The sequence below is a fragment of the Corapipo altera genome, unplaced genomic scaffold, assembly GCF_003945725.1.
Source record: "Corapipo altera isolate COAL_440 unplaced genomic scaffold, ASM394572v1 46, whole genome shotgun sequence".
In the NCBI taxonomy this organism is placed as follows: domain Eukaryota; kingdom Metazoa; phylum Chordata; class Aves; order Passeriformes; family Pipridae; genus Corapipo; species Corapipo altera.
In genome coordinates, this window is record NW_020884883.1 from 11157588 (window position 1) to 11181749 (window position 24162).

Genomic DNA, 24162 nt, shown 5'->3' on the forward strand with positions numbered 1-24162 from the left:
CAGGATAAAAAAGCAATACAGTTCAGATGCCCTAAACTATGGCTGTTATGTGCATATTATTATAACAACTAAAATTCAAAATTGCCTTGGGCACAAAATTAAAGCAATACTTTACACCCAAATCCCTTTGTTTGTCCTTAAAGCAAAGTAATAACTTCATCAGAAACTGAAATTATCAACCTGATTTCCTTCTGGACATCAACAGTACTAAGAAAGGTAATGAGAATTTCTGGTAATTTATGATTCTACTTTGATGTGCAGATATTAGCTGTCAGTATTTCATGTCACAATTAAAACAACAACAAAAACAAAATCAAGCCTCCATGCAACAGACCCAATGATTCCTTCAAAATATCTTTCCTGACTAACTATCAAGTCTTAAAAGTCTGTCCTAGCCAATGGAAGAGGAACTCTCCCCATACTCCCCACTATCTTTAGAACAATATCCTCTGTCATTTCCGTTGTGACATTTTTCCCATTATGCCAGAGCTACTCATTTACTGTTTCCAAATAATGTCATTTTAAAATGAGAAACACGTGAAGTGGGGTCTTTTCTACACTTCTATGCAGCTTCGTATAAATTCAGCTAGAGACTCCTGATAGGTTACTTGATTAAACGGACTAGAGAAATCACACCTACTGTGACTTAGGTGCTGTTAGACAGAAATATGTGCTCTATGATCTTGAGGATTCACCTTCTAAGCGTGTGGCTGAAATGCCAGATTTACATCTCCACTGACTATGTAAAGATGTAGAACAGGGGAAAACACCTTTACCCACAAGAATGCACTCATTGATCTTCTAAGAGTAATGCAGAGCTTTGACTTAGGCACTTAAAGGACGTAGGGACACACTTCTGCTTTGGCAAACAGAAGATAAAGGTGATGCAAGACACCAGTGACATGAGTTAGAAGACAATATTCTATGGAATGACATCTAGAACTGACTGTAACATGTTCATAGAAGTTAGAGATCAATTTTTTTTTCCTCCCACAGATTAGGAAACACAAAAATAAAAAATATAGCTAAGTCTATTCCCATGGATAGCAACTTGTATGGCATTGATGAAACCAACTTGCAAGTGGAGCCATTCTTTATTACCAGCATCTAAGGTGTAAATTTAACCAAATGAGCATTTTGCAGTATAAACCAAGTATTTAAGTCTGGAGTTCGGGTACGGGTTTTTTGTTTGGGGTTTTTTTTTAGTTGGTTGTTTTTATAATTGAAGAAAAAAAGTGTGTTTATATTGGTGAAAAGCGTCTGTTTCTACTTCTTGTTTTCTACTTCAGGGACATTCTTTCACTTGATACCCTTGGAATTAGTAACAATGAAGGTAATTTGTCTATGTCATTTTCTTCTTACTGGACATCCAATACTGGTTTTGTGGTTTTTTTCCCCTTTTTCTTCTTCTGCTGTTCCCTCAGAATCTTCTCATATTTTCAAAAACTACTGTTTAAGAGCAGTTTAAACAGAGAATATATTGTTTTTAGCAAGCAACCTGGAATCCACTATTTATCACTATCAGTATTTTACCAAGATGGAACAAAAGATTAAGTCAAAGATGACATCAGTAAGAGATCAACTACATGGTGCCACTGACAGGACTTTGCTTATTAAATGGCAATGGGAGCACAAATAGTTCAGTCTAACATTTCTGTCCTCATTCTTACGACTTACACTTTTCAAAGTCTTCATACTGCTTCCTAGAAAATAAGACTGTTTAAAAAAGCTAAACTAACAAAAAAAAAACCAAATCAAATCTTTTTTTCATCAGAGCTGTCTTGCAGCAGACAGACCTATAAGCTCAAAGAAAGTTTTTTAACAACCAGTATATTTTGCAAGCACCACATATTTTAGCAACCAACATATTTTCCTCACAACCAACATATTTTGCAAGCAGCACAGTTTCCAGTTGTGGGCTACATTTTCCTTTAGCTTCTAAATAGAAGACAGTAAAATGCAAATCTCAGCAGGAACATGAAAGGCTTCCCAACTGCAGAATTGGGCAAATATCAAAACAGGCTTTCCACTGTAAATCAGGAGTCATTCTGAACACGGAAAAAAAATCTCCTCCCATGCCACAGTGGTGATTACTGGTCTTTCTTTTCAGAAAACTTGTGACCAGAAGTGTTCTTTTAGCTGTAATTCAAAGCTAGGCTGAAAACCAACCGGTTAAGAGAGCTTCTGCACAGGAGGAAAGAACTGGTGTAACTTCACAAAGGCTCTCCTGGAGTGGCAAAGAAGAACTTTTACACAGGTATCTTAGGAAGAATGGCAATCCGTGCCTTACTGAAATGTTGTATGTTACCTCTTCAATTTAGTTTGGAGTTTACCATGTAACTGCTTTATTCACAGGCAATGGACAAGGAGCAAAGCTGTGCCATTTCAAAATGAGAAACTTGTCAAAGAAAACAGAAAAAATCATCAGTGAATGAGGATGAATTTTCAAAACACCGCATGTAAACTGAAATACAAACCAACACACCTCAGGGAAGGCTATGGAAACTTTCTGAATAGCACTGCTCTTGTTGAAATGGACTCTTCCCTTTCACTAGGAAGTATTTTATCGCATTGCATACAGTATTGCAAGATGACAGTATAAACTATACTCCTTATTACTCAGTGTTTATAAGCTACTTTGAAGACTGATAGTGCTATTACCTAAAAATGACACTTGATATTGTGCTTCAAAAACTCTTCCACAAATTGTGAAGTACTTGTCTGTTTACAGTACTGTAGAAGAATAATTATGCGTAACGTAACAGGCTGCTCACAGCATAAGTCAGATCAGCTCCTTAACAGGCTTAACTCATGTACCGGCTTTTTAGAATAGCTTTTATGCTGCACATTAATGAATGGGGTTTTAAAAAGAAAGAGCACTAACCCTGTAGAGAGGGTGGCATTTGTCCTTGAAACATGGTGCCAAACAAGCATAGATCTGCAGGCTATAGTAATAACTTGCCAGCTGGAGAGATAACGCAGAATGTAATTGCTTTTCAAAGAATTTGTTGGCATCTACCACCTAGAAGAAAGAGAGCATAAATTTAGATGAAAGAATTAGCAAGCATACAACATTAAACATACAAACTTCCTAAAAAGCTACTTGCTGTGATTTAGAAATAGTTCTGACTATGTTTTTCTGGCACAGAAGTAAATCAGTAACCTCCACACACAAAGATAATTCTACATTATGGTGTTTTTCTTCCCCCTTGCACAAACACCTAACAAAAATGATTTTATAACTACAGTTTTGCTGCTTCTTTACCACAAGGTTATTATCCATATTTCTGAGTTACATTATAATTGTCAGTCAGTTGGGTCCAACTTCTATTTTAAATAAGAAAATGTGTCTTTTCACCAGTGCCCTGCTCATTAGCCAGTCCACTGGCATTTGCTCAATTTCCTTTAAATGCACCAGCCAAATCTCTAAAATTGTGTATTCAAATTTTCAGATTTTAAAATCCAAAGGAAACGAAATTTTATTACGGAATTTTGAAACGCTATTTTATATAATATACATATTATATATATGTATATATATATAAATGCTATTTTATATAAAATATATTTTATATATTTATATATAGTCTTTCACTATCAACATACCTGTGGCAGTGCAAGTAGATAAGCAAGAGACAAGGCCGCATCATTTGGTAAAGCATCATTTGCCAGTTGTAGCAGAACTGGAGCAGAAACAAAGCTTGGATTAGTGACCCATCTAGCCTTGACAGCTAGCAAATGAAATGTTTTCAGTGGAACTGTATTTTATTAGACACTAGCTTGAAGCACTCTATATATACTCAATTAAACACTTATCAGCACAATCCAGAAACAGATAAATATATCATTAAACTCAAGTACAGCTTTACCTTAACTTCCAGGCAAAGTGTTTGATGCATTAACCAAACAAGAATGAGACTGTGGAGTAAGAGATGCTAAACAAAGCCACCTGTACTGATTTACAAGTAAATCTTTCTCTTGTAAAATCAAGGCAATAATGTAATGTTGTAAGAGTTCCAAGATATCAATCTCAGGAATGGTACAAAATGTCTTTTCTTCAAGCCTCAGCTCTAATTCACTCATCACTGAATGTGACAAACCATATTAAAAACTTCTGCCTCAACTAAAAATTAAAATAATTTTTAAAAGCTGTAAAGTGTCATAAGAAACACCAAAAACAAGCCCTGCCACATATTGCAAACACACGTATCAGCACTACCACAGTTGAAATCAATGCATCAAGAATAAGTACTCTGATTATAAAAACATATACTTCTGGTAAAACTGACACAGAAATTATCTCCTTTTGCTACATTATAGATACCAAACTTGGAGGTTTTTCGTTTAAAAAACCCACTGTACTTTACAAATTACACAAATTGGAGAACCAATATGCAGTCATAATATAAGCACCCAAGGTTGTTTAATTAGTAACAGGATTTCTCCTTCATGCAGTTTTCTTCTGTGCTAAAATCAAGCATCACTGTGGTTGCTATGAAAGTTCCAACAATTACAGGCTAATGATTGTTGTAATACACTTAATATTAGGGGTAGAGAATATAAATTATTATTTCCAGGGACAACTTCAAAAATCTTATGAAACTTGGGCAAGAAATTGCATAGGAAAATGTAAGTACACCAAAAAATACAATTATGGTTTACTTTTTATAGAGGATATTATTACTAATATTATTAATACCAATATTATTCCATTAGGTAGAAGCTATCTTCCAACTTTGTTATTTCAAGGAAGTCTCAAACATCTGTATTCCCATATTACACAAACTGCTCTGCAGGGCGTGCTGGCAAGGAACCTGATTACTCTGCACAAACAGTCCCCCAGTGAATTCTTTGTTCCGAAGAATGATTTATAAAAGGCTTGAATGACCAATTACAATTTTCAGATTATCATTAATTTGCCATCAGCCTGAAGTGGATTTACATGCTGGCCCTCGGCCATCTACAAACCCTAAATTTCTATGTGACAAGTCACCACAGAGGCTGCCTACACAGTCATAGGTCACAGTTACTGCAAACACAAGCCTGTCCAACAGCACCTTTGCTCTGTGCTGCTAATAGCTTTTACTGTGCTTCAAACAGCTTCTTGCTGCTGACCGATCGTTTCTTCTGCACTCCAAATAACCTGTATGCTGTCCAAGCAAAGACAGTAAGACTCTAGAAATATCTAATATTAGAATCTTGACAAATTATGTTGCAAAATTGGTAGTTCCTCCTCTGGGCACAAACAAAGTTACTTTATGTATTCTCACAACCACCTCTAATTAAAACACAAAAAAAAAAAAAAAGGGAGAAAGCAAAGAAGCATTTCAGCGCTGCCCCCTTTACCCTTTCTCTGGAAAATTAATGGTTGCAAAGCCTTGCAAATACACAATAAATTGTGGGTTCTCTTCCAACTTAACATCCCCAACATGACAACTGCCACACTAGCAAAAATGGATCTTCACCATTCAGATACCAATCATGAAAAAGAGCACAGCACCAACACAGGGCCAGAAAACAATATGATTTTATTCATACTCTTGCATGAAGCCCAACTCAATGGTATCCCAGCTGACAGAATGTACTTAAGAAGAAAGACCTGCTTCCATTGTCGTACCTTCTCAGAAAATAAAACAAAACATCTCCTGTAATGATTCAATTAACACAAATTTTCTGTGAACATTTGTGTGGTCATGGTATGTGCTCATGTATCCACTTTACACACACACAAACACACATGTATACAGAAAGACTAACTGCATACAGCCAACATCCCCTAGTGAAGCCCTACAGGAATCCTCTGATGCCTAACAGAGCTGAGCTCAAATCACAGGCTCCAGACATTAGCAGGATGCCACTGTGTCGTCTCCTACACATTCACAAATTTTACAGTAACTTAGTGACCACTGCCAAATTTGAAATTTGCCAGAGAGATTAGACATTACAGGGTTTGCAAACCAGGGAGGGTAGGCAGTGACAAGCAAGGTTGCTGTCCCACAAACAGTACTTTCTTAGCAAGACACAAAACATTCTAGATTCTATGAATAACTTTTATTTCCTGAGCAGGTCTTTAAGCCACAAGCCTGTTTGAACGGCAATGCAAGAAGAAAATGGTTTATTTGTGAAAATTGGAATTTATTAATACCTAGGAGGTTTCAACTCACTTCCCACATTCTTGGTTTTTTTCCCTGCAAAAAAATGTAAAAACGGATTCAAGTCTTCAATTGTTCATTTAGCACATGAAAAAATCTCACTAAACTTAGAAGTATATATGACAGTTAAACAGCCATATCCACAAGCAATTACAAAATCATGGAAAACATTAAGCTATAATTTGTTCTACAACCCCTGAGGATTAATAGGCATGACCAACTTTCTTGGGTTTATTTACTTTGAGTTTAGTACCTAATCTATCTACTTGTCAGCAAAATCAACTGAAATCTGCTATGTTCATTAGTTACTAGTATAGTAGCTAACACCTCATATTAGCATTCATAAAAACCATACAGTAAACCTGAAAACAAGAAAACTGCTGAATAATAAATGAGATTCATATTTGTGTGATTTTTCAATTTTAAATTTTAGCTGTATGCTATTAATATGCACATTTTCAAGCTCCACAATCCTGAAAGTGTTAACTCACCATTAGGACTTTCATGAGAATTGATAAAGTTTTAAGAATGGGGAAGAGATAAGATCCAATGCCACTAATCCAGGGTTAAAAACATTACAAATAGCAAATTACTAATCCCTTTATCTAGAGAAAGCTATGTAACACTTATGTTAAAGTGTAACAAAACTGCTTACTGACTATCATACAGCAGGATTGCTGGGTATAGAATAAAAACAGCTTTCCTGAGAAAAACATAGAACTCTGTTCCATAGCGCAGATGGAGGGACTTCTAAGTGTAATTCAGATTCATTATAAGAAGTGGTGGAAGAGGATAAAAGTATTAAAATGGTAAATCATCAGGCTGCACGCTTAAGAGGAAGAACACAGAAGCTCAAAAACTGAAGTTAGAATTTAAAATTTCTTTTCTTCTTCAGTAGAAAGTCCCCAACATTGAAATTTTCATCTCAAAGGCAGCCACTGAATTGTAAACAACCAGTTCCAATTACTCAAGTTAGAGTAGGAAGTATTACCAAAGATCTACCAATTAAATAATTTTCCCTACGAAAGCAATGAATGCTTTTTAATCCTTGCCTCCTCCTCCTTTAAGACACAGGAATCAAAGCTAAAAGCCTATCAGCATGCAAAAAATGAGATCATAAGTACTGAGTTAAAAGGAATTTTGCATTAAGAGAGCATGAAAGGAACAAAATATGCATACATCCCCATCATACAAAGCTGTTGTTAACCTTTTTTAATTCACAATGTTGTTTTATTAGAACTATACAGGTTATCGGAAGAAATATCACATATCTCAAACTACTGAATCACATTTCACAAATTTCACAGAACACCCAGAGTTGGAAGGGACCCACAAGGATCATCAAGTCCAACTCTCAAGTCAATGGCCCATACAAGGATCAAATCCAAAACCTTGATGTTATAAGCACCATGCTTTAACCAAATGAGCTGAACTCATGGACATATAATTGTAAGACAAACATCCTGGTTTTTACTAAACAGTTGAAATAAGTGTGTGGCTTATGAAGAAGATCTCACCTAAAACTTTCCTCATATAGCAAGTGATTTAATATAATCATTTTCCATGGCAGCATTTACCACAGAGTCAAATATAATACCGATATCTTCCTTCAAAGACACTAAGAGCATCTAAATATTTAAACAGTTCATTTCTTAAACCAGCAGGAGACATCCAAAAGGAAAGACAAACAACCACAGGTGGTTTTGTGTAGTTTGTTTTTTTAAAAAAGCAAAACTGTTTCAGTTAACAACTTATTAACTATAACTTAAAACTGCAGACATTTCAGAAGATAAAAAGTTCTGATGATTCCAGAAGCTGCAGTAAAACATTAATTAGCAAATAAAATACTATAATGACCCTGCAATACCGAAAGTTGTGTACACAATCACACAGAATCTGACCAACTGAATACACAGGCATACATACAAATAACTAACCCTGGGATGCAAACTTCCATTTAAATACCTGTACACAATCATATTCAGGAAATCTTCAACGATCTCTCCCACAATGTTCATATCTTTGTCAACCCTCAAATAATGCTCTCTGCTTATTTAAGAGAAATTTCAGATTTCTAATCTTTACTAAGCTACTCCTCTTAAATATACCAATTCTCTTGAAAGCTCTGCAGCTACTTCAAAAGACTTCTTACCAATGGGAGATGTTGAACTACATCACAATTTATACAAAATAACCAGACAATACTTTAGATCATTGCGTGCAATTCTCCATACTTAAACCCATCCACAGATACTTCTGTATTTACAATATATAGCAAATACAGGAGTGAATATACATATTCCCATACCTTCTGTAGTTGGAAGCAGGTCTTTTCCTTCGCTTTTTGTTTCTGTCAGTTTCTCTGTTCTCAGCAACACTTCAGCAAAGCTTTCCAAAGAATCGTTCTGGTATGTGCCATAGCTGATTTCAGACTAGAAGTAAAAGAAGGTAACTGGCACGTGTGCTACACTCTGCATTTATATTTAGACAACTTGCATCAGATGCAATTCTCTACCTCAGTTCCTGCATATGCTTTCCTTTGTTTAGTTCTGGATTTTTTTTTCCTACTTTTGCACAAAATTTCAAGTCACATGAATAATCAAAAATTTGCATTTTTAATTCATTATAAGATCTCAACAAAAAATTAACACTTTAGAGCTCTGTAATTGCAACTTACTTCTGCAACATATGGATCACGAATTAGAGACTCATAAAATGGATGACAGCCTTGTTTTTCCACCATAGCATTTTCTCCAGGCCCACTCTTCAATACGTCTCCAAATTCTTGACTCTGAGAAAAGTAAGTATAGTTGATCCTAACTGTAAAAAAGCTTATAAAAAATTCTGTAACCACTGTTTAGAAGGGAAACAACTGTAAATGAAAGTATCACTGAATTCAGTAGGGAGCAAGATAGGAGTCATCTTACATAAACCAATGCTGAATGAGGTTCAGTATCCTTAAAAAACGAAAAAGAACCATGCTCGATAGTACCAGAAAAACTAGTATCACAAACATTACAGAAAATTCACTTGAAATGGAGAAGGTAGAAAAGAGAAACTGAAAAGGAACAGCTTTGAGTATAAGATTACAGTATTTAAAGAGCAGGTTTAACTGTGCTTTGTACCCCAAAGTTCTGAACTTCTGGCAAATTTCATCTATGCCTTCTTACACTACAATAAGAAAACAGGAGAAAACCTAATAGAACATATAGAAAAAAAACATCTTTAGACACCTTTTTTCATTGGGATTGGCTTGCAAACAATCTTTTGATGTCTCTATTTCATTTACTGATTGAGGTCTTCAGTTATCAGATATCTACAAAGGAGTTTAGTTTTTATACTAACATATCAGCAAACGTGTACACATCTGAAGCACATCAGCAGTCCCTTACATGCAATGGTCGCAGGTAAGTTAATGATCTCTTCCACCACTGCCCATCACTGACAGCATGCAGCACGGCTTTGGTAGTCATAGTTGTGTTAGACAACACCTCCATGGTTTTTGATGTCGTCCAGTACAACAAATCAGCAGACTGGCTAGAGGAGACGTGGGTTTCATCCTGTGAGCATACCCAACACACAGTGGTAACTGTTAGACTCCTGCTACAATTAGGTTAATGACATAAAGCAAAATAAATGCACTAGAGAGCAGACACACAATGTCAATAACATATTTTAATGATCATTAATTTAAGCAGCATCTGTCAAAAGTAAACAAAAGACAAGCCAAAACTGATTTAGGAGTTTCCATCTGAAGTAAGTAGTGTGATCAGCAGAACATTTTGCCCTTTATTCTGTTGTAACCTCTTGTTTCCACAGATAGCAGCTGTTTTTAATTCCAGTTTATAGTGGAAATATTCTACATAACTGTTGAACGCTTCCATTAAAATAATCGTCTCTACAAATGTGGACATCAAGCATACTAAAATTAATCTTCAATAATCCAAGAAAGCTGATACTAGAGACAATCTTGTATTTGTACAGAGGTATCATTAACGAAGTTGAATTCTCAGTAGGGGAAATGGTAGAGATGTAAATATTCATCTCTAGACCAAGTGAAGAAGTATCAAGATCTGAAATTCTGCAGTTGGCACACAAAGTACTGAATATAGACAACATAAAAGACTTCTGCAATACAATAAAAGACTATTGCTTCTGCAGTACATGCACAAACACCTTCACTTAGTCTCAGTAAATTCACACTGAAGTCCATTCTTCAGACTAGATGTTCCACAAATGGGGTTTTCTATACAAGCTCTTCCTCACGTAAAGCCTTTAAATAATACCCAGAACATCTGTGCTGTTCCAGTTCTCAAAGGTTTGTGTTAATTGCATGCTTTACAACACTTGTGCATTAGACATAAATATATAATTAGCATACTAATGTAAACACACTGTCTTCAGCAACAGAAAATATAAGTATTTTCCTCCATACAGCAAACTTTAACAGCTATATATCCAATGTTTGTCCTTAGCAACTCTACTGTTCATTTTCCCATACACTGAAGTATATTAAAATAGCAAAATTCTAACTGTATGGGAGGTATTAGTTTACAACTCAAGACAAAATTTCAGACATCAGAGTCAAAGGATGCTAAGTTATACTCAAGACAAATACATCCCACCATAACCTCAGTGACAAAAATATCAGCTTCAATAACATAGAATGTTGTGTAGACAACCTTGGTTTTACTACCTTTTACTGTAGTGTGCAGTAAATCACTCCCTTAAGCTGACCACTGAAGTAGCAGGTCCATCTTAAGTCCTTCTTCCTTTTCCTTCAGCATTTTTTTCCAATCCTTTCTGAAATTATATTGCGTATTTCCCAGATGCATCACTGACAAACTGACTAGCTAAACTAGAAATTTCAGCTCTTGTTTCACCAAATGAAGAAAGTACATGCCAAATACAACATATCAGAATTTTTAATGCTTTGAAAAATGAAAATCAACAGAAAATCTGGTGGTTTGGGGGCTGTGGGGAGAATTTTAAATAAACCCCTCTAAGTACTTAGGAAAAAAGGGGTTTGTAATTTATTTTAAATGTTATATACAGAATGCTAATTTCTCTGTCTGCCTCCATTTTCAAGTAGATGCTGCAGGACACCTAATTGATTCTTCATGTAGGTAAAATGAAACAAATCAAAATAGAAGCAGAAAAAATAAATCCCGCCCAAGTTCTCAATTGCATTTTAGAAAAGCACTTTTTTTTTTAAATAGACCTTCTTCACTAGTGTGAAAACTAATGACTTAACTTGTATGCAGGTGTGGATGCTTCTGTAGCTCTACTGCTATCAGATAAACTCTACTGATTTTTTCTAAAAAGAATTTCAACTCTCACAAGTAATTACAGTCTTTTCTGCACAAACAGGAATTCCATTTTCTGACAAGTCATTCCTATGTGTACCTGGAACTTTCTTCTATACTGAATCAATCTCTCATAAAAGAATTTATTTCTTAAATATTGTTGGAGATCTCATCTAAAGAAAACAACTTGAATTGTATCCTTTAATTGTATCTTCAGGAGGAAATTATATATGGGGGTTTTAAGGGGTGTTTGTGGGAAATTATTTTCTTCTATTATTTCTTCCTGACATTGTTTATAAAGTAAGCCCTTGTCGTTAAAAACAAAATAATAATAGAAACAAAAACTTATTAAGCAGCAGCTAAATTAGTGGCTTAAAATTTTGTATGAATCTAAATTGGTGTAAAAAAAGATAACCAACAAATTCTGAATTATCAAGATACTCTACATTAACAGCTAAAACATTTTTATCTATATATTCATATATAGATACCAAATATTTATACACATACACCCATGTTCACACATATACAATTCCAAACAGTCTAATGCAAGGACAAATAACAAAGCCAACTGTTTTTTAGATAAGCCACAGAACAGACAGTAATAAACTAGAACACCTGCAACATGGTTTTTTTTTGCCCTTAATGACAATTAGTCAAAGCGCAAAGATTAAAACATGTAAAAACCATACATTGCATACACTTTGTGCATTAAGTCATCCATCAAGATGATGTAGGAAATTAAATGAGATGGAACAGTCTGTTCATAAAACAGAACATCATGCACTAGCCTTCCTTTTTCCCTTTTTGGTATTTCCCTTGGAAAACAGGAATTTAAAATAATCTCTTTTACGTAAGCATTCATGTATATTCTACATTTAAGTTTTGTGCCTTGGAGGGTTTTATTTTGGGGATTTTTAACCTTTTTTTTCTTTTTTTTTGGCAATGTCTGTTACAGCTAATGAACCAGTCTCATAACAATAAACCAGACCCTAAATGACAGACTATGGAAAAGATTCAGCTCAAGTTGATAACACTAAAATTCTTGAGTCATTGGATGTCTAGGCTCTTATTAGGGTCATAATATCACTGGAACTGAAAAAGTAACCCAGCCTTAAGCATACCAATGCATTTGATGCAGCTGCTGAAACACAGGCTTTGATGACTGAGATATACAGCAATAACTAAGACATCTGCTTAACAGTTGTAGATCTGAAAGAGGACTAGAAATTTTGGGTCAGTAGCTAAAGGACTCAAGGATAAATAACCATGATTCTCTAATAATTTCTAACCAGCAGTGATAACAATGTGTGACCTACCATTGTAATGTACACAAATGTTTTAAAAGATCCTGTCTTTTCCCAGATCTAGTACTTAAGAAAAATGCAAAACCAAAGATGCTAATGCTAATAATCAGAAATTTTCTTTTTCTTTGAGCAACCTTTAAGACAATAATTTCTATAATTTGAACATACTCTCCTCTAGAAACTATGCCTGCTCTTCTATCAAGAGTTTGTTTTCAAGGAAACTTGAAACTGTAAATTTCACTTGTGTGGATTTGCCACTTTACAACAATTATGCTTTCATATCCATATATATAAAAGATAAAGATGTAATGCATATTTTAAGTATTATGCAGATTTAACATAAAGTCAGAGCTCATTTACAAGACAATGGATGGTTATTGTTTCTACTGTTTATAAACAACCAGGTATCTCATGACTAAGCACTGTATTTTAGTTTAATAATTTTAGCAATAATATTCTGAAAGGCTTTTCATTAATCAAGAGTTTAATTGTCTCACTGAGATATTTTACTAGAGAAGCACAAGATTAGTTGTTTAGGCATTGTAGCACACAGAGTAAAAAGCATGAGGACTGGTGAAACAACATTTTGCTCAAAAATAAACTGGTATAATGGAATCATTGTAGCTTCTGAAGGATAACTTCTCCAATTGATCCCATGAGTTCAGTCAACAGTGACAAGCTGACACAAAGCTTGTGCAAATGCATTAGCTCCTACAGAATGATTAGGTGCGTGCATCTTTATCACAGCACTCAGGAATTTCCTTCAGAGAAGGACCACCAAAAACTTGGAGAAAAGTTATATTGAAGTCAACATGACAGTAATGTTAAATGACATATTTCTATGTAGTCTGTAGAGATTGTAATCAGCTGCTATCAAGATTTCTGCAAGTTTCAGGGGGGAAAAATTTGGAGGAAAAACTTACTAAAAATGAAATTAGACATTTCTGGAGAAGAGTTCATCAAGATTGATGGAAAACTATGACCAGTTGGTGATATAAAGAAAGAAATAGTAGTGGAAAATAATGATTCAATACTAGACAAAGGCAAGAAGAGGTAGAAAAAGGTCACTAAAGCTTTGAAAACTGAAGTACTTACATATAGATATTTTGAATACAACAGAGAAAGGGATGCCCAAACACACGTATGCCAGAAAAAACTTAGTCAAGTCAAGAAAAGGAAATTTATATTTAGAACACCAATTTGAAAAGGTAACAGTAAGTGAGAAAGAAACAAATTTGTCAACTCCTTGAGAAAAGGATGCTATAAGTTAATCAGGACATAAGTGAAAATGAAAGGAGTAAAAGGAAAGGGGGAAAAAATCTTACAGTTTAGGGTTTTTCTCTTTGAAGAAACTAAAATTCTGTGCAAGTCAATGAAGGTGAAGCACAAGGAATTATCTGAAGTGTAACTATGGGAATTACAGTTATGGGATTCAGTTAAGTCAGAGAAACTGAGTTATTGAATATATTGCTTTTCTAACGTTTCAGATGTCTGTAACAAAGGAAGAGTTGCACAGTGAGTAAATTCTTGGCTATGTTTCCCAGTGTGGCATTGCAAGAAATGAAAAAAGCTATAAATCCTTATTAAGTCAACTGGGAAAGAACAAAAAGACAGAATTAGCAAATATACAGAACTCATTTCATAGTGCACCAGTCTGAAACACAACATGCCAAGAAGCTGTATTAAATAGAAAGAAAAAAAAACCTCAACGCAGCAGCATACAAACTTGCCAGGTCAATTGTCTACCTACTTCCAATTCTAAAGAGTCAATCAATCAGAACTAAGGGGGAACAAAATCAAAGCTACACGGGAGAAATTTTTCAATATGAATTCCCTAGCATAATGAAAATTGCTTCAAATATCCAAACTGAAATGATAGTGAAGCTAATTAGTGAGTTAACTCAACTCTGATAAATCCTTGAATAAGTTTCTGAATCATTTATATGCATGTCTAATTGTTCCACCACAACATCGTACTACAGACGAAGAAGGTAATGCCTCAAAGATTTTCACAGATACTAAAATACTGTAAACATACTCATACATGCCTATATCAATTTTATTAACATCTACTTAAACTTCCGTTCAGAGACACACATCTATGGATTTCCAAATAATATAAAGCCTTTGTGCCAGAGAAACAGATCTGTTCTTCATATTGATGATTCCAGCAATACATAAAGCATTTGGCCCTCTTCCTCTGAATAGTGTTTATACTGCTATTTTACCTGTCTGCCATGTATTTTATATATATATGCAAATGTACATATATGTTTACATATGCATATGTGTATACGAGTATGTACACACACACACACACATATATATATACACATATACAAACATATATAAAACCTACACAAAATGTAGACAAGGAAGCTGCAACTCAGATACCTTTCTCAAAAAGCCACACTATGCAAGATGAACCTTCTTTCTTTCTCTCCTTCCCTCTTTCTCTCACCCCCTTTTCCTCTCTCCTTTCCTGTGTTTAAGGTTTTTGCTCCCCTCCCCCACTCTGAGATCTGTTTATCATCTACTGAAAAATGTAATTAAGCAGAAACACATAAAATAATTAAATATAGAATTTTCCACTTCACTATGTGAAAAACACATTCCTTTTTTCATAAATAGGTAATTACATCTTCCTTAAAGAAAGAAAAATATTTGCAATTTTACATGTACAAACTTAAAATAATAGACATAAAAAGTAAAAAAAATAATAGAACACTTATTTCCTGTTGTCCTACCTGTATTTCCTATAACATACTCAATGTTCCTTCTGATCTTACACATAAATATAATTTCACATGCAATATATGAACATTATGAAACAGAAAAGAAATCATAAACTTCCTGATGCTGTGGCGGGGGGAAACAGTTTTCCCCCCTGAAGTTATAAAATGGTAAAACCCCAGGGGGTGGTGACTCTTGAAGTTTTGAAGTTTTAGCCAATGAGCGCTTCTGCAAAATACAAACATATCACAACCAGAACGGAAGAGAAGGTTGTAGTTTTTGTTGAGAAGGGGTAGCCATGTTGTGAAAGCCACGAGGAATAAGGGGCAAGAGCCCCTCTGAGGGGCCACGGCCCCCCAGCCCCCGGCTGGGGTCATAGAAACTCAGAACCAGTGTTAAACTGAACTGAGCTCTGTGACTGAGAGGCTAGAAGTTTTTTTTCCCTCCACTGTGAGCAGCAGAAGCGGCGGCAGCGTCCAGAGATTGTGGCTAAGAGCCAAGAGATAACTGAAGGAACAGTAAACAGCATGCAGCCAAGGAAGACTCAGAGTTGCTCGAGCCGAGATAGAGAGCCGGCAGCAGAGAGACAGAGTTTTGGGGGTTAGAACTGAACCAGACCCCCCAAAACCCTTTTGAGACCCCTCTTAAGTTGGAAAGGATGGACTCCTACTGAATGGAAATCCTAAAACTGCAGCAGCACTGCAGAGAGGAGCTAGAAAGCTCCAAGAAGGAATGCGGAGAGGTTGACCTTGGCCCCCCTGCTGCCTTGAGACAGAGTATGGAGCTCTGCAAAGGGGAATTTGAATCCCCTGAGGAAAGGGACCGTCACGAAGACCCCTGAGCTTCGTGGTATGACGTGGTGACGCGACCTCGTCCCTGCTACGCAGTCCATGGAAGAGAAGACCCTCGCTTGAAGACGAGTGGCCAAGGGGGCTTGGATATCCCCTCGTGTGTGCTGGCAGAGATCAAGCCACGGTTGCTGCATGCATGAGAAGAAAATAGATGCCTACTGCCTTAGAGACACTGCTGCTCTGAAGAGGGATCTTTCCTTCTTCCCTCCTTGACTTTTATTTGGAGGGGAGAAGAGATTTGATCCATTGTAAATACTTATGTCATGGTAGAGATAATTAAGATTGTATATAATGTATTGTAGTATTTATTTGTACAGTCATTGTAATATATTCCCTTTCCCCCATTTTGAGTCGTGTGGTTGTCTGGAAAACCCATCTCACACCAGTTTGAGATGCAGGAGGGGGTTTGGACTAGGGAATTGGATTTTGGGTTTCTCAAACCATGACAGATGCACAGAACATAGGCAAAAAATAAATTTAATTTATAACATTTTTTAATTAAGTATGTAGTTCAGGTTTATTTTCAAATATTTTGCTTTGCAATTGGGATGGATTAAAAAAAAAAATCAAACCAACATGAATGTATATCATTATGTAAGTTTTGTTGCACTTTCCTCTTCTACTGCTTCTGGGTTTATAATGTTTTCTATGGTACTAAGACTGTGTCGGAAGAAGCAACTCAAAATCCAAACAGATATAAATACATAAGCAAAACTTTGAATTTTAAACAATCAAAGAACAGCATGCAGTACATGTCTAATGTTGTCCATTTTATCTAGTAAATCTAAAAACTCAAATTCAGCTCTTTAGCATAATGCAGAACAAAATCATTTTTACTTTTAAAATTCTCATTAAAACCTACCTCTGTATCTTTACTCATCAACAAAGAAGGTCCTGAGACACTTGCATTCTCACCTCCTTCAGAAGGAAGAAACTGGTAATTCACAGCCTGATAAAGAATCTATAAACATGAAATAAATATAATCGTTTATCAGTCAAATAAGCAAATGTAAGAATTATAACTGATATCATAGGAAACCCAAGAAATTCTGATGTAAAAGCTTCCATGATAGAGAAACAAGGATGCAGACACAAAGAACACAGTATCTCTAACATCCTCTCACTGTTGTAGTCCCTAGACAAAATGACCTTCCCTTCTCCATGATTTTTGTGCAATATTTTGCACACAATTTAACAATTTATTTTTTTTAATTATATGCACTCTGATATACTGCATAGGCTAAAGAACTGACAGAAAACTTTCATTATCTGAACAGTGACTTAGGTTTTGGGCAACTCCACAAAGGAGTTGTTACACAGGACAGTAGCTTTGTGAGCAGAATCTCTGCAGCCTGTAGAACTGGTGAAGGTCAAAAGACACTAAAAGTTGTTTAATATCTCTGGTCAGTGTGACCTTATGATAAAGATCTTTTGCATCTACCCATCTATCCACATACAGAGACAGAGTGCTTGGACAGAACATGTAGGACATCAGCGAACAGAACTAAAAAGGTCATGCTTAGTTTCTGAAAGAAATAATTGTAGAAGAAACTGGTTGAATGTACCTTGACAGAAATTATTACTCAGCTTTGGCTTCCTGAGACAAATACCAAATTAATCATCACTGCACTTTTGCTAGAAAAGGTTTGCACTAACAAAGAAACCTGAGCAACAAATTAGGTCTCCAGTTTTGTGAATGGAGAAGACAGAGAATCTTTTCCTTTGGAGCAGTGGGATTCAAGAAAGTGCGAACCAGTGGCTGAGCAGCTGCATTGCATTACCACAAAGAGGACATAAAGCCTTTCAAAGGAATCAGACAGCAATACAGCAGGTGTGAATTGAATGAAGTTTTAAAAAATTTTGGTTTATACAGTGCCAAAACTTTGTCTGACTTCAAATTCTAATTCTAGGTAAAGACACATAATGGAGGGGGGGGAAGTTTTTATTTAAAAATTGTACAGGTATCAATACATGTTTAAGCTCATAGTTTTACCTACCTCTCTGAAATTTCAGTTTTCATAATGAAAAAAAGTAAATAGCTTGCAGGAAATAAACTGCATTTGAAATCCTTTGCAGCTTTTATTCTAATGTTAGCCCTGTTACTGAAGGAGCACAGACTGCCTTCATATATTGCCTGTATTTCTCATACACGCTGCTATTCAAGTGGTTTTGTAAAGATAAAAGGCTACACACTTGCAGCTACCTTAACTGGGCTTCATATGTGCTGAAGCTATGGCTCCCTCCTCCCTTCCTGCCCTGTGTTGAGAGACCTCTAAGATGTTTCCATTACACAATTATAAATCTAAGAACACTGTGAACTCTTAGACAAGACAATTATGAATTCTCAAACAAGTCCCAGTATGTAGGCCAAGCCACAATTACAGTGGCTTGTACAATCACAATTTAACATTCTGACAACCTAAATTACTCCACTACCATAATAGTCGGATCAGCTAAACACCTAAGACATGATTCTCTTAAGTCAGTCATTGCATAGTTAATAAAGATAGCTCAGAGATAAAGCCTCTTGTACTTGATAAAATCATTACATCATTGAAATCAGTAAGAAAATAATTTCATTGTATATTGGGTAAAGATCATAAAAAATCATAAACTACACATTTAATAGATATTTATGTGAGCATTTAATGAAGTTGCAGTACTAGGTGTTAACACCTAGAAGACATTTCAAAATTTCATTAACTGCATTTGCAAATAAAATGTTTAAATCAGGCTATCAATGAAGAAATTAAAAGTACTAAGATAGAAAATACAAACGCATTTCTACTCGAGAAACTAACTCATCATATAAAACTGCTTAGAATGAGACCTGATTTGCTGATATATAACAGTAAAAGCAGAAAAATGGAGTAGAACAAATGGAGGGTAAAACTTAAGGGAAAAAACTTGAAAATGAGTACAAATCCCTCTTACTTTGGTAAGCACTGAACTTTATGGAAGAAGCTTCAGAAACAGGTACCTGGGTTTGCAATGAGCTGCTCACTCCCAGCAATGTCTCTATGGCGCTCGGGGGACAGTGTGTCAGAGCGAAGGCCATGAGTTCCTGGCGCATTCCCAAATCCTGGTAGCCTTCTGACTGCCCAAGCTGACTGCATACTTCCCAGCTTTTAGAATAACCTACAAGGGAACACAAAACATACTTCCTACCGTAAATGATAGGAGGATACTGCATTATTTTTATTGGATGAGATAAAGGAGGGTGGGTAACAATTTTGTCAACACTTAACATCCCCCAAAAAAGGAACCATAAAGGCTTCATAAAACAGAGGTGTAACTCAACTTTAGACTGACAAAATGCATAAAAGACTAATTTTTATCATATTGCAGATATCACTATAATAGGCATCTGTAAGCCTACATTCTCTACTTTACATACTACAATAAGAAAACCATCGTTTACTTCAGAGCACGATACTGAATATCCTATTGGAGTGGCTGCAAAAACCAAGTATAATCACTTGATATATTAAAAGAATCTCAGTTCCTCTTGGATTTTCCCCATCATTCTCAAGGCAGGAAAAAAGATCTGAAGAAACAAATCCCATCTTCCTTAGTACCTTGACATATGTATTTCATTCACCTCCACTCATACCCTCACACACATAAATTAAACGTAAACTTCTAAAACACCTGGGCTTTCCTGTTAGCTACAGTCACGTTTTTACCTGTTTGAGAGGGGTACAGTGTAGAAAAAACTAGAAATTGTGTTCCCAGAGGCATAAAGAAAAGCTCCATAACGTCACACGTCTCATAGCTTGGTACATACTTACTACATACAGTATTTGCTGTATGCGTCTCTATTCCGTGGAGACGTTACTTCACTTCCATAAACAAGATGTAATTACTACTTTAATGAAATGGTCCAATCTGAAACACCACACCTCACAATAAGCCAAGAGTCAGATTTCCACCACCATCACCTCATGCAACCTCTGTTTATTCCCTTCACCTGTAGCCATGAGCTCCTGGCAATGCATACTAGCTGCTTTGTAGTCCTGGAAACTGAGAGCCTGTTCCACTAAAAGGATTAAAACTTGACCTTTTCTCTCCATCTGATCATCTCCTGCAAGAAAAATTCAAAATTTTTATTAGTTAATTGGAATTAACGTTCAACTTCAGCTTGCTACTTCATTTCTTAAGAATTGGCTATACACCACAACATGAAAAGCCCCTCTTGAAATTGAAACAGGAATAAAATTATCTGTTTTTTCCTGAAGGAAAGAATAAAACCAGTTAATCATATATTTTAAAAAACAGTGGCATAAACACTGGCTAAAAAAAAAAAAAAACCCACAACAAACAACAGCATGTAATGTCTAGGTTAAAAAAAAAAAGGTTTAAAAGCTGTATTTATGTGATGGTCAAGACACAGACTAAAACTGATATTTAAGCTAAGTGACATATAAATCAAAATCCTGACACTGGGAAAAAAAAAAGTCCACGAAGAAAAAAATTAAATTTTGCTTTTCTTACAGTGTACAAAGACCCAGTTTAAACTACCACTTCATGGCTCCAAATAATTCATGAGATGCAGAAAACAGGCATTTAAAAATCGCTAACCCCTTAATTTGAGCGAGTAGAACTGAAACTAATTCTTCCACACCATACACAGATCTCCGTCAGCAGACCTGGACAATGCCTCTTCCACCAGTTATGGGTCAGAAATAACACTTCAGATACTACTGAATTCTTCTGACTAAAGTTTCTTCAAGAATCTTTGTAGAAAAATGTCCTGACCTCAATTTTAATACATCAGCTTTCACAGACAAAAATCTAATAAGACAGCTCATCTCCTTTTCAAAGTCAGTTACTGTCAATAAAAATAACATTTATACCTGTCACTCTTTACTACTCATCTATTTTTTTTAAAAGCTTTTTCCAATTTCAACTGAAAACACGAGAATGAAATTTATTTACTTTACTGACACTAGTTTTTCCAGTCTTGTGCTCAAAATACTATCTATGTCCATGCACTGTATGAGAGGGTGACAAAACATACACAGGAAAAATAATCTTACAATACTCATTTTCATTTAGGAAAGAATTTTTAGAATAAAAATGAGTGCATTTTTTGAATGCAAGCTTCTTGCTCATGTTTCTCTATTATTAAAAGCAATTCTATGCAGTCAGTGCTGTTACGGTCATTTGAAAAGGGCACTGGTTTATGAAACTGTATTACTACAACTTGTGAAATGCAAATATTTCAGAAGGTTAAACAGACCCAGTTTCAAAAACCATTTAAAGAGTACATGCCCTTAAATTGCATAGCTGTTATTTTTAACTCCACTTTGCAGATCCATCACCACAGACAAAGCACATTTCTTTTTAAAGCTTTCTCAAAAGAAAAGCTGCAGCAGTTGCACAAGAATGACATTCAGGCAAGCGAAGTTACCCTAATTACTGAACTGAATCAAGACTCCCCTAATCCCCTCACTCTCAGCTGGGAGAACAGGTTGGCTTCCCATCATTTTATCTTTTGGCCTCCTGCTCAATATACTGCCAGCACACAATGTTGCAAATTAATCACATTCAAGGCTCTTCTGTTGCAAAATTTTGCCCTCTGGAACCTGGGAACCTCTCATTCGGGCAAAAGCAATTACAGATGACAAAGAGGTGCTTCTATCTACACAAGCTAAATGTGAACTGTCATTTCTATAAGCAAGACACACGTACTTGCCACTCACCTTCTGATGCCCACTTTACCCTGACAGCTTGACTTCCTGCAGAGAGATCTTACTAAGTAGCAGACACAAATAAAAGGCAATAATCACGCTATTGCCACTCAGATTTCAACTAGACAAAATAATCACTGCTACTTATTCCCACTTCAAAATCTGTGAGATTGGAGGAAAGAGAGGAAGAACCCTTGGACCAAAGAATGGTTTTCCAAACTGTGCCTGAGCAATTGTGTGCTGTCAAGTCCCCCATCCCCAATGTTTCAGCTCAGTACTTTTGATGTAGAAGGATACATCACTACATGTTTCACAGAAGCACAAGCATAAAATATAAGGATCGTTTTTCATCCAGTCCACGGCTACACTTGTACATCTCATCTCCATTATTTCACTCATTTCTGCTTCCATTGCCTTGTACACACTGTTATGGCACAGAACAACTCCAACATTAGTAGTGAATCCCCTGCAATGCACAGCCCGACCTTCTTCATGCAGTTTTCATTAACACTGCAGTGACTTACAATGCTTCCTGCTGCAGTTTAGTTATTGTCTTCTATTCAAACATGAAAAAATTCACTGCTTCAGCTTTCTGACACTTCATTTGATGCTATTTTATTAATAAAATCTTATAAAAGTGAAAGTTTTGAATTCTAAATTGTTCTCCTTGCCATTTTGACAGATATCCAAGATCTAAAAACCAAGAGAGGAATGACAAAAACCCATAAAATTGTGACTTGATTATATTAAATAGTAATTCAGCATCAAACCTTAATGTTAATGTGTGACATGTAGACTCAAATCAAATTTAGAAACTGGAAGGGGAGGGGGTGGTGTGCATGCACACATGTCCAAGGGAAATGCTGGAGTCTGCATCCCAGGAGGTATTTAGAAGACATGGAGAAGTGGCACTTAAGGACATGGTTTAGTGGTGGACTTGGCAGTGCCAGGTTGATGGTTGGACTGTGATCTTAAAGGTTTTCTATAACCTAAATGATTCTAAGATTCTAGTACAAACAATGAGAGGAAAAATATGGAAGGTCAGAAATAACAGGAAATACGTTTTTCTTGAGAAATAAAGGATGTTCAAATATTTTTTAAAATCTTGGATCCAGTTTGGATTGTACAAAAAAAAAAAGCTTATTGAAACACCTTGTGTAAGATGCATGCTATTTGTGAGTGGATGAATGAACATTATCTTAAATGAAATCATATCACGAAAACTTTAAAGTCAAATTATATCAACACTTCAGAAATTCAATGTTGCTTACATTTAGGAGATCAGAAACCAACTAGTTAATTCCACATGCAAGAAAGTCAGTGTTAAGAAAGGTAAGTCTCAAAACCAAGCTTTGACTTAGGAATCTGAGCAAAGTTTAAAGTTATTAGACTTCATTTATGGATATTAAAATTAAGTAAATTGCCATAGAAAGTTGTGAGAAAAGGGAATAATGAAAACATTTCTAGAGAGCCTGACAAAAGAAATAAACAGCTACACTCATCAGATCTTTCTGACATACAGTAAGAGTAGAGAAGATGCTGTGATACAGAAGTATTTTTTCTATTCTTTTCTGCACACATCCACTCAAATAATTGCATAAAGTGAATTCTTTGCACCCTTTCTTAACAAAGAGTGTGGATTAAGTGAGGACTGTGAGACACACAACAGCTCCAGCTCCCTGAGCAGGTGCAGATTTTCTGGCTGTCATGCTGAGCACATTCTCCCTCCCTCACTTTACCCATCTGTGAAATTAAGATAACACTTGTGGTGCTTACTTTACAGAGGTAGTGACAGGAGGCTTAAGTAGAGTTTACTGTCATTAATCAAATACTTTAAAGCAATTAAGAAGTTACCTGATATTTCATTACCTAAGCAATATTTAAACTTTGATAAGTATGAAAATAAATTCTATTACTGACTTCCAGTGCTGCCCTCTAAACTGTATTCAGAGAACACAGCTCATGAAGCTCCTTAGAGATAACTATGTGCACTCTACTCTTGCATCCACAACAAATGCACTTTTAAAACTGAAATTAAAATATATATGCTCACAGAATTTTATAGGCTATATACTACATAGAGTAAAACACAACATATACTATATGCTCTATAAACACAC

The 24162-nt window shown here is 35.6% G+C and overlaps 1 protein-coding gene across 1 annotated transcript in view; it reads right to left on the reverse strand.

Moving 5' to 3' along the window:
- NBAS (neuroblastoma amplified sequence) overlaps positions 1-24162 on the reverse strand; it is a 169800-nt gene that overhangs the window by 83743 nt on the left and 61895 nt on the right. The window contains exons 33-40 of the mRNA XM_027641066.1: positions 20320-20433; positions 19330-19487; positions 17212-17310; positions 9545-9712; positions 8830-8943; positions 8461-8584; positions 3607-3683; positions 2885-3022 (exon numbers count right to left, since the gene is read on the reverse strand). Coding sequence (XP_027496867.1) covers positions 2885-3022; positions 3607-3683; positions 8461-8584; positions 8830-8943; positions 9545-9712; positions 17212-17310; positions 19330-19487; positions 20320-20433 — 992 coding nt within the window. The remainder of the gene's footprint in view (positions 1-2884; positions 3023-3606; positions 3684-8460; positions 8585-8829; positions 8944-9544; positions 9713-17211; positions 17311-19329; positions 19488-20319; positions 20434-24162) is intronic.